Raw genomic sequence first — 11,717 nt, forward strand, 5'->3', positions numbered from 1 at the left:
AAAATGTTTTAATTCTTAATGCAACTTAATGTTTCCTTCTGGAGCATCAGTGAATTTTTTGAGTCCTTCAATTGTCCTCAGTGTGAAAAGATGGATCTCAAAATCATACAGAACAACCATCACAAAACACAAAAACAGCCGTGGATCATCCAGGGAACGACAAACCGTATTACCAATCAAGGTACATATAGACTTTTGAATGGGTCATTTTTATAAATTCAATTAAATGTTTTTTATCTTGTGGACTAGATGTAAACATATTTTATATATTTTATGTATTATTCAGGACAATGCTAAATAAAAATAGCATGCATTTTGAATGAACATATTTTGTATGTTTTTTGTTCTGTAAAAATAATTAACATTTAACAGATTCTGCTATAGGTGTATGTAAACTTGAGCACGACTGTATACAGTGTATATACATATATATATATATATATATATATATATATATATATATAATGACTTTGAATTTAAGGCATGAATAAATAAGCAAGTTTTGAGTTTGTTAATATCTTGTAGAATGTATATTAGAGCACATGCACACGTTTCACTCTTTTCTGACAATGTTTTGCTAAGTCTGTCCAGCGGCTTCATCACTGTAACGTCTTGAATTTATATATTTATTTATTTATTTATTTATATATTTATAGAATTTATTCATAGAAAATACACAAAAATTCTTCTAAAAACAACTCCACGAGATATTTAACGATGACCCAAATGCTTGCAAATGTTCACAGATGCAGAAATCATTCTTTTTTTAATCATTTTATTAATGTAATTTTATTTATTTATTTTAAAAGGGAGAAAATAAATAAAAGGCAAATCACAAAATCACTTATTTTTGAGATATCATTATTTTATCTTTATATATATATGATATCACACTGATTTGAAAAACTAAAACATTTATAAAAACTAAATTCATCTACCATCTGTATATAAAATAGTTGAAAATCTGATTTGAAAATTCCACTTTTTTGCATTTTATATATATATATATATATATATATATGACCAGTCTAATTAAATCAAATCAAACATTAAAATATATAATAATGAAAAATATAAATGGTAGTAATATTTGAGCGGTACTAAAATATTTATTTTGAATAATGACTTTACCTCGAGTGAGTGAAGTGTTGGTTTGGTGGACAGCGGTTACTCCAGCATGGGTTAATATCAGTTCTTCAAGAGCTGTTTTCAGGGCGTTTCAGGGGTTCAAAGTTTAGGAAACACCCTCGTTTCTCTCTGGGAGGATCTCAGATATAGACTATATAACGTGTGTGTGTGTGTGTGTGTGTGTGTGTGCGTGTGTGCGTGTGTGTGTGTGTGTGTGTGTGTGTGAGAGAGACACTTTACTCTTGGTGTGCTTTTGTATTGCCTATTTTCTCTATCACATATTTTAGCAATCATCAATATTAGGTATCATTCGAAAGCTTAAAATCGCTCAAACTTCACTCAGTGAAAACCGTGTTGAAACTGGACATTGTGTTGCCAAACCTTTTAGCAGCTCATTTTTTGTGTGATATCGACTTCAAATTTAGAACACAACTTGGCTTGGCTTTGAGCAATTGTGGAATATTTTGTATAGAATAATAAATGTTTAGTTCAGTACTAATGTATTATTATATGTTTTGCTTGTATATTTGATATTTGAAATTTGAAAAACGTCACAGATTGTATATATCCGGTATGTACTATAAGTGTCAGTGGAGTCACCGAATCACGAGGTCTTGAATGCGTAGGGCGTATGATGAGTCTGGAAGTGTGTATAACTGGGGGAATGGAGTAAATAGTTCAGAAACTGATATGAGTGTGTCAGGGAAGGTTATAGACCTGTAACGCAGGCTTCACACCAGCGCCGGGACGTTTTTAACCCCTGGGTAACAGAGCATGGGCTAAATGTATTGGAGTTACATCATCTAACCCAACTGGAGGTCTTGGTCCTGTTCACTGGTGCACACAGGCTCAGGTCTTCACATGTCATGCTTGAATGATACACAAAATGGCCTCCTAGTCCTCATGGGAACGCTGGCTTTATAGTAAATGGCGTCTGTATACGTTGCTCAGGATTGTATGTATACGTCACGCGCTCATGGCCGAGCTCTCTGGAAATCTTGTGTTTTATGCCTCGTTGCTTTTGCTAACTTGTTTTGGTCAGTGCAGTTATTGTTAGGATCTTTTCTTTTTATTGAGCAATTCTATGCACAGTATTTTTTTTCTTTTGTAAATACATTAACGTACATTATACAGTTTTTGGGTAGATGTCGTGGAAATCAGCCTATAAATATGTAATATACTCAAAACGTAAGCCATTATAACATTCTTAACATGCATGGTTTACTTAAAGAAACATTAATAAAGTCTTCTTTTTTGTCCAAATGTTGTTTTGCATTTATATGCTATTTGATCATGTTTTTTCTGTGACATGTTTAAATATATGTATTTTTTAATAAAACATATACAGATCATGTACAGATCGTCTGTGTGTGTGTGTGTGTGTGTGTGTGTGTGTGTGTGTGTGTGTGTGTGTGTGTGTGTGTGTGTGTGTGTGTGTGTGTGTGTGTGTGTGTGTGTGTGTGTGTGTGTGTGTGTGTGTGTGTGTGTCTTTTATCTGCTGGGTTGTTTTAACCCAAGTTTTGGTCAAATATGGACAAAATGTAATAAAAACGATTTAAACCAAAGGCTTGAATTTGTCCACATGACCCAAACACGGGTTAACACAACCAAGCATTTTTTGAGTCATAAAACAGACAAACACACATATATGTATATCTATATGTGTGTGTGTGTGTGTGTGTGTGTGTATTACTGTTCTCTATTTAATTTGACACAATTTGCCCAGACTTTTGTTGGGAAAGAATTTTGAACGTTGTAGTTTAGCATATTCCTTTTTATACAGTAAAAATTCAGCTTTTTATGTCAAATGCTGTGGTATTGACTTTTAACTCTTTATTTAACTTCTAAATTAGATCATTTTTTCATATATTTCATTAAATTGAAATTCATAGTTAAAGACTGTTCTATTGTATCATAAATATCGTTTACAGTAATATCATAATAAAGCTGTTTTTGAATTGAATGATGTGAATGTATTCTGTCGGTCTGTTTTGTGGATCTCATCCCTGTCTCCGGTTTATTCTGCTGGGAATTTCATGTTTATTTCCCTGCATACCGCAGAATCTCACAAGCTTTGCAATTCTTCTGCTGACTAATTATCATTCCGCCGTTCAAACTGCTGCTTTAAACTCACAAACTGAATGGGCCCTTCTTCATTTACTCAGTGACTTCCAGAACAGAAGAAATGAGATAGTGGAGACAACAGTTGTGTGACACTCCTTTGTGTTTGTTACCAATTAACTGAGATGTTTTAAGGCATTCCGCAGGAGTTTTGATCCATAAATAATGCTCTTCTCCGATGCTCAGAAGAAATAACTTAAATTAAGTAAATTAGTTTTGTCTCCATTGACCCGAAAGGGGCCCTTCTATTGTCAGGGGCCTGAAATAACCCTTTACCTTTATAAAGAGCCACAGAAATACACTTCCTGAGAGAAAAAAATATAAAAGAGATTATTAAAGTGAACCAAACATCTGACCATCCTAGCCTATTAGTGATCAAATAATTACTTCATATTGGTTTCAAACTGGGATCCCAATCCTAATATGAGATTCGAGTTTCACCAAGAGCCGATTTAGTTTGATATCTTACATTCTCTGCATTTTATTCTCTTACAATTTTTAATTCAAGACAATTCAAATGTTGAGTTTGTAATTTTACATGCCAGAATTTAGGAATGTATTAACACAAGATTAAACTTTTCTGGCGCGTCTTGCGCAACTTTGCATTGAAATACACGCGAGATTCTGTTAGGAAAAAATAAATAAATTAATACATTTATTTATTTAAATTGTGAGTACTTTTGGTTCTGCGTAGAAAGATATTTTTGTTTATCTTAAATATAGTGATATATTTAACGGTTTGTATTTGAAGTTAAAGGCCTGTTGCACGCAAAACCCAAACTCTTGAATGCAACAGGGTTTTTTCTTTTTGGTAAAATCCTTTTTTTGTTTGCAAATACATGCTGCATTCATTTTTTCTTTCTTTTTTTAACGAGGTAAAATTGATTAAAGTTATATCATGTTTCTTTCTGTGATGGTCAGCTGTTATTTATTAGCCGTGTTTTGCTTTCTATCGAGATAAATACATAACCTATATATCGGGCTTTGACGAAATTTGAATAGTAAAAAAAGAAAAACGTATCCCATCACTGGCAAAGCCTTATCTTGCTCTGAATCAGAAGTTTCGTTAAACTTTTGTTTTGAATAATTCATAAGGCTATTTTCTGATTAAAAGAAAGCCTTTTAACTCGTCAAAACAAGTTTTTAAAAACAGTTCATTTTTAGACTAGTGAAGGTGAGTAGGCTAATATGTGTAAATGAAGGTCAGGGAATGTTTTGGGAGAGTTTGTCTCCTCCCTCTGAGTCTGTCCGAACACATTAACACTGGTCCTGGTTCCGTGAAGGATTTCTTGAGTTCCTGGATTCATATGGTCTGTTCCTCTGAGAGTTTTCCCTTCAGGAGCACGTGGAGCTGGTGGACTTTCAGGAACATCTGCACAGTAAGTTTGAGATTATTTCATTTCTATTGGTCCACGATGACGCGATTAACCCTTGTTAGCTCATATCTCAAATGTTTATTGTTGGGCCCATCAACACATTGCATTAGTTCATGAATTTTAGGTTTTCCGATTGGGCTCGATGGCGCTGTTTTATTTTTATTTTTATACATTATTATGCATGAAACTTTAATATATTTAAAGACGTATCATGAAACTTTAATATTTAGCCTATAATTAATCATGTTTGGATTTGCATGTTGTAACTAAAGCATGTAATGTTTTATCAATTACGTAATAATGAAAATGAATATTAAGTCAGTGAACCCTTCTCTGGGATGCATGAGCATCATCATGTGTAGCATTATGTGTTGTAGGACGAAAATATTACAGCATGTATGATATAAATGCATTTAAATTGGTGTATTTGGGAAATAATAAGCTAAATGCATTAAACCCATCGAGTCTTTTTCTCAAAAATAGGATATATGTAGCAAGGCTGGAAAGGATCATGCATTCATATACAGAAATATTTCAATACTTTATTTCTTTGTTCTGACCTGAAGTTCAGGCAAAATATACAAGAAAAAAAATCAACGACAAACTAGCACATTAAATGAGCGTGACAACTAAAGGTGCAGAACTATAAATCACATGTTGGTTAAAACTAAAGGGAAATAATCACATTTCTTATAAACTCCTGTTTGCACAGAGATTTTAAATAATGGCTTCAGAATGTCATTAGAGCAAATTAATGTGCAGGGATGTTTTATTAAAAAACAAAAACAAGAATGATCTGTCTTTGGTGATGAACCATGCATCTCCACAGTCAAAACTATACTGTTATGTGTGTAAATATGGGACAGACCCAGGCTGACCCAGTATTTTATGACAATATAAACTCATCCCACACACACACACACACACACAGTTCATTTAATCCAGTGCTTTAATTCAGTAGCTCAGCTCTGTCGTCACACAAGCACACACTCACAGACCGAACATATCAAACATTGCATATAGATTTATATTTTACCCAAATCTAGGTTTACACAGCTAATAATAATAATAATAATATATCGTTTCATTGTCAGAACGCACACCTGAGTCAACCCTGATTTAAGATATTAAGGCGCATTCACAGTTTGGGACATTATATTTTAAATAAAAAAGGAATTAGTCGTACTAAATGAATAATATGTGCCATCCATCTAATAATAACAACAATATCCCACAGTAACAAGGGATAAAAAACATTTTGAATAAATACAAAACCATCATTCACAAAGACATACTATAAATAATACTTAATAGAAAAAAATAGAAAAGAAAAACAAACACATACAGTTATTGCCTTTGGCATAACATCATACTACCATTACAAAAATGATCTTAAATAGACACAAAAACTAAAATCCAGACGCACAGTCCTCTCACGACGGGAACGCTTGGCGAGGTTTTCTAGGAAAGTTAGGCGCGCACGAATTCAGCTCAGGAACGAATTGGGCGCGACGCGTTTGTGTTGAGGCAGAAGTCCGCTGGAAAGTGGAGATGTGTAGGACGGTAAACTAGTTCTTAGGGACTCCGAGAGCAGAGAAGACGGAGAGCTGGAGATCCCGTATCCCGGCGCGCTCGGGAGCGACTGCGGCTGTTGCGCGCCCGGTACGAAATATCCATTGTGTCCTGAGAGTAATCCAGCAGCGGACGACGGAGACACGCCGTACCCGTTCGACAGGTTAATACTCCCGTTCCCGAGCGGCTCGACGCCGGGGAGTAAAGATCCGTACGCGTGTCCTTGGTTTAGAAATCCGTGCGTGGATCCGTTATAGTGCGAGTGGTGTAAGGGTAAGAACGGAGAGAGCTGCCAGTAAAGCGGGTTGCTCGGGCGTTCACCCAGTCCGAGTCCCAGAGGCGCGAATCGGAGCCCCCTTTTCATCACCAACTTCCCCCGCGAGGTCGCCGAGCGCCGCCGGAGCTTCCCGGTGGTTCCGCCGATAAACACATCATCGCTGGAGGGGTCGAGCATCCAGTAGTTCCCTTTTCCCGGATCGTCGTAATGTCTCGGCACCTTCACGAAGCACTTATTGAGGCTCAGATTGTGCCGGATGGAGTTCTGCCAGCCCTGCTTGTGTTCCCGGTAATACGGAAAGTTCTTCATGATGAACTCGTAGATGCCGTTGAGCGTGAGGCGCTTCTCGGGACTCTGTCGGATGGCCATCATGATGAGCGCGTTGTAGCTGAACGGAGGCTTGTCAAATTTCTTTCCCTTTTTGCACGGTTGCTCGGGGTCCTCCGGGTCGCGTTGCGCGGGGTCCATCTCCACCGCTTCTGGGAGTTTGTCGGATACCGGGCTTCTCTCCGCGCCATCGTCCGCACCCGGGCTGTCAAACTTCGATGGGAGTAACAGGCTTTTGATGCTGAACGATGTGGACTTCTGCACCATGGTGGGCTCACTGTGATCTCCCATGCCGGGCGATGAAGCGCGCAAAAGCCCCGTTTTCGTACTTTAAAACACAGGAGGTCAAGCGCGCAACGATAGGGACATCGCGTGCGTGACAGAACTTCGCAGACTCGCGGAAATTGGTGATTAACCAGGGCTCACTCTTACCAACTACCTCATCGTATGAAAGGGAGGAGGAGCTCTTCACTTGCTGGTTGCTGGACAGTCTCAGTCGAGCCCCGCTTACTCCATTATAATGCGCGGAGAGCCCCGTGCGCGCGAGAGTCTGGAGCGTCACTGATAACGTAGCCTGGATAGGAGGGACGAGGAGTTGTTTTCACGTTGCCTGAAACGCACTGAAATAAAGTTTGAATGATCCAAAACTAAAGTGTTAGTGATGCTGAATCGCTCATGGCACTCTCAGAATGCCTTAATAATAGCTACTTAATAATACAATTTGAACCCGAGAGGGGTCAAATTGGGGTTGTAAATATTACAACCTTTATTTATTCATAATTAACTGTCTGAGACACTAACATTTTGTGTATATGCATGATTGGTCCGGGGTTATTTTGCTTTCCAATGACGCCACAGTGCTGTGCGTAAAAGCGCGCGAGCTGCACGAGCACGAGCCAACGGCGCCTCTAGTGTCCGTACGGGTCACAACCCCACTGAACTCCTGCCAGAGAACTGGACAAGTTCTGTTGACACTTTGAAGGACTCAGTCATATATGCCATTTTTATTAATAATAATGACAGTAATAATATGCAAAGCCTTGTGATTCAGTGCGCTGGATTCAATCCTCTCCATCATGAACGTCATAAACTGTATAAACGCTCGATCTGTTGTTTACTTGCTTATCGTTGATCCATTAGTCTGATATTTTGCACATGTTGGATTAGAATAGTATTATTTAGGCCTACGTCTGTATCTCAAATAGCTTTCATTTTTAAATTTCGCATAGTATTCATTCTGAAATAAACACTTGTTCCCGTTCGCGGTTATTCTAACACTCCTTTCGCATTAATTGAAATTAAATGCATATCTAGTGTTAAATATTCTGTATGGTTTCTGAAACAATAACAGGGTTTTATTATTGTTTTATTGTCTGAAGGCTGTTTGCACGTTTCATCTGCTGCTGTTTCGATTCATTTTTTCTTCTTTTTAAATAAATAAACTATAGACTTGAGACTGGACTTGATTTGTATGAGATTAATTCTTATTTTATTGATGCACAGAGTAGTAGTACAGCTCTTTAATTTATAGCTATTATCAGTGCTTGAAGTGGGGGGGGGGGGGGGGGGGGGGGGGGAGTGCCGGTACTCTCTTGCACTGGCAAATCATAACATGTTTCTACTGTGAAAAACAAAACTATGAGATATTGCTGGTACAACAACAATTTATTGTTATTTATTAACAACATAAATGTATTTAAACAAGTCTGTGTGTGTGTGTGTGTGTGTGTGTGTGTGTGTGTGTGTGTGTGTGTGTGTGTGTGTGTGTGTGTGTGTGTGCGTGTTTGTGTGTGCGCGCGCGCGTGTGTCTATGTGTGTGTGTGTGTGTGTGTGTGTGTGTGTGTGTGTGTGTGTGTGTGTGTGTGTGTGTGTGTGTGTGTGTCTGCGAGTCTGCAAGTCCAAAAATACATTTATGGTGAGATACTATACATTTTATTGAATTAAATGCCTTTATGGTAAGATTATTATATTTGCATGTCAATCTGTGTTCATTTTGACCATGAACCATGCGCTGTAACTTTAATTCAGCACGTGCAGCACAGCAGAAATAGACTCGGTGTGGAAACGATCTCTGCACTGCTGTATAGACTACACACCGCTCCTGTCACGGATCTGCGTGCAGTGTGAACGCTCTAACCTGTTAATACGGGTGCGGAAAAAATATGCACCACATACGCACTGCAAATGGAGTATATGTGAAACGGGCGTGACACTGACGCTTTTTCTGTCAGTGGTAGAGTACCGGCTACATGCGAGAAGTATCGGTACGCAAGAAAAAGTGCAGGTACGCTTAAGAGTAAAATGTAGAAATGCCGGTACTGCGTACCGGTGAGTCCCGCCCCACTTCGAGCACTGGCTATTATTAAAGAAACGTCGAATGTGTATGAAATAAAAATGTCAAAATAATTAACTAAAGTTTTTAAGACATAGTTAAATTCAGGAAAAAAAGCAAAGCAAACGAATAACTTTTCAATTCATTTTATATAAATTCATGATGTTATTTGTACATAATGGTTTATTTTATATAAAAAAAACAAGTAAAAAATCATCACTATAGCCTATAGTAATTGCGTCAGATGTTCGCCGTAGCAATTTTATTAAAATATATATATATTTGTTGCATTTATTTAAACTATATTTTGCAGTGCAAACAATATATCATGTTATGTTCATAATACTATCCATTGACTTTTTAATAATAATAATAATAAAGCTTTTTTGAGCTATAAACAGCAGTTACGTAAATTATTTTTTATATTTATAATAAACTATTCTTACTATTATTGTTGTTGTAAAAATTTGACGGGATGTCTCACTAATATTGTTTTGATTAAATTACAGTTTATTTTTATTTTCAAAGTCAAATTATATTTTATTTTCAACACAATGACAGCGTCACGAAGGCGTCGAGTCTTTCACGCCCGTTTCAATCAGGTTTTATTTGTCTCTATGAGAGCTTTTCCTTTCAAATAATTACACAAGAAAAAAAAAATGTTTAAAAAATTGTTTTTGACATCAATGTGAGTAATAAATGAGCAGAGGCCTAACATCCGCAGTTCCGGTATACATTGGTCTATTTTCTTTTTCCTTTTAGCTAATACAATCCATCCTGTAATCAATGAGTTAAATGTGAATTTTGCGACAAAAAAAGGGGGGCGGGCAAAAAAAAAATATTTCACCATGTTTAAGATGGTTTTTAATAATCAGTTTGTAGTAGGAACATATTTACCTGTTTTGAACAAGTGTGGCCAATTAAAAACCCATATTTTTTAACAATGTTATTTAAAGTGTTTCCTGTCCAACACTGCAAAATGGCAAAATATTATTGATTATACATTATTATTTGAGGTCAAAAACAAGGTCAGTCATGCCAAAATGAGTCATTTGGATTCATACAGGGGCGGTAAAAGTACTCAAAAATTATACTCGAGTAAAAGTATATATAGCTAAAAATGACTACAGTAAAAGTGGAAAGTCCTCCATTCAAACATCACTTGAGTAAAAGTACAAAAGTATCCGATTTAAAACGTACTTAAGTACCGAAAGTAAAAAGTAAATATTCAAACTGTAAATATTAATAATTAAACAGATCAATTGTTTTGGGAGTGATATGCAATGTTTTAATTGAACAAATTATTAGATACTGCAATTAAGAATTTGTTAGATTTGCAATCAGTCAAGAGACAATGAAGCACCTTGCATCAATTCTAAACAATTTCATTAAGTTTAGTGACAGCATATTATGGTGCAATGACTGGTAGGCCATTCTTTGATACAAATTTTACAATTTCAATTCAATTATTGTGGTTTGATTCCGATCTTGATTCAATATAGATTCATTTTGACAAATATTTGGTACAGTAGATACATGTTAATTTTTAAATTAAGAAAATCTCACCTAATTCTGTAAACATAGGCTACAGAGAGCCCTGTCAGCTGGTATTATTAAATGTTAAAAATACATGTGATTTTTATTATAATAACAACTTTATAATATTTTAATGTTATAAGTAAAAATATAATAAATATATAGTGCACATATTTAGCAAAATACTAATTTAATACTAATATTAAATATATTATAAAATACAAATTTTTCTAGCAAACTAACGTGCTATGGTCATTAAATGTTTTTTTTTTTTTCTGAGTTAGCCTAAATGTAACGTTATGTGACATTAATCTCCAGCTGTTTTACTGACCTCTTTCTGCGGTTGAAAAACACTGATTTATTGATATTATGTATAAGATATATACATTTCGGTAAGTTGTAGGCTACTGTATCTTTCAATATAGGCTACCTATTATTGTTCATTTGTGTTTATTTACAATTAACTAGTAGTAAAGAGATTAACGGCACCCCATAGCAGGCGCTAGCTATCTGTCACATCACATTTAAAAGCTCCAAAACGGTATTTATTGTTTGAATTTCATAATAAAATTGACAGAATCTGAGAGCTGAGAATTTGTTCCATATCAAAAGTAACCCACTCTGTCTTGTCTGTCGGTGTAAGTGTCCTCTTTGCTTTGCGATTTTTCTCTGCGTGAGAAAATGAATGTGTCGTGAGAGCGTGTGGAAAGTGTCGATTGCGTGAGTCTGAATGAGTGAGAGTTGGCAGCTCTGCAATAGACATGTTCCGTAACATTAGCTGCATCAAACAGAAGATCTGCAAGATACAAGGGATCTCGGGATCATTCCTGGGCAGAGCTGCACCTTCACCTGTTTCTGCGGTCATCTTCCACAATGGCGAACTGACTGCTATGTGAGCGTGTGCTGGCAAAGAGCTCGCGCGTTCTTTTTTTCAAAATAAAACCAAGTTTTTCATTGGTTTGGAAAGCCAGTGTAATAAATACTTGGAGCGGGCATGTGGAAATGTAGCTGAGTAAAAAGTCAACTTTGTCTTCAATATTGTAGTGGA

The 11,717-nt window shown here is 36.3% G+C and overlaps 2 protein-coding genes across 4 annotated transcripts in view; one reads left to right on the forward strand and one right to left on the reverse strand.

Annotated features, from left to right (window-relative positions):
- The first annotated feature begins 4,511 nt into the window (after positions 1–4,511).
- Positions 4,512–11,717, forward strand: part of acyp2 (acylphosphatase 2, muscle type) — a 31,694-nt gene continuing 24,488 nt past the window's right edge. Inside the window, exon 1 of one of the 3 annotated variants that reach the window (XM_077229784.1) lies at positions 4,512–4,628. Coding sequence is in view for 1 of the 3 variants with exons in the window: in XM_077229781.1 (XP_077085896.1) it covers positions 4,557–4,628 (72 nt within the window). In the remaining 2 variants the exon portion in view is untranslated. The remainder of the gene's footprint in view (positions 4,629–11,717) is intronic. The other 2 variants (XM_077229781.1, XM_077229785.1) reach the window with 2 other exon arrangements.
- Positions 5,148–7,348, reverse strand: foxg1b (forkhead box G1b). Its single transcript, XM_077229778.1, has one exon. The coding sequence runs from the start codon at positions 7,090–7,092 to the stop codon at positions 6,112–6,114; it is 981 nt and encodes a 326-aa protein (XP_077085893.1). The 5' UTR covers positions 7,093–7,348; the 3' UTR covers positions 5,148–6,111.

This window comes from Siphateles boraxobius, unplaced genomic scaffold (assembly GCF_051911475.1).
Source record: "Siphateles boraxobius isolate OS27281-9 unplaced genomic scaffold, OSU_SipBor_1 135, whole genome shotgun sequence".
Classification (NCBI taxonomy): domain Eukaryota; kingdom Metazoa; phylum Chordata; class Actinopteri; order Cypriniformes; family Leuciscidae; genus Siphateles; species Siphateles boraxobius.

Excerpts from the sequence above, each read along its gene's own strand:
- foxg1b (XM_077229778.1), bottom strand. The coding sequence starts at position 7,092 with ATGGGAGATCACAGTGAGCCCACCATGGTGCAGAAGTCCACATCGTTC.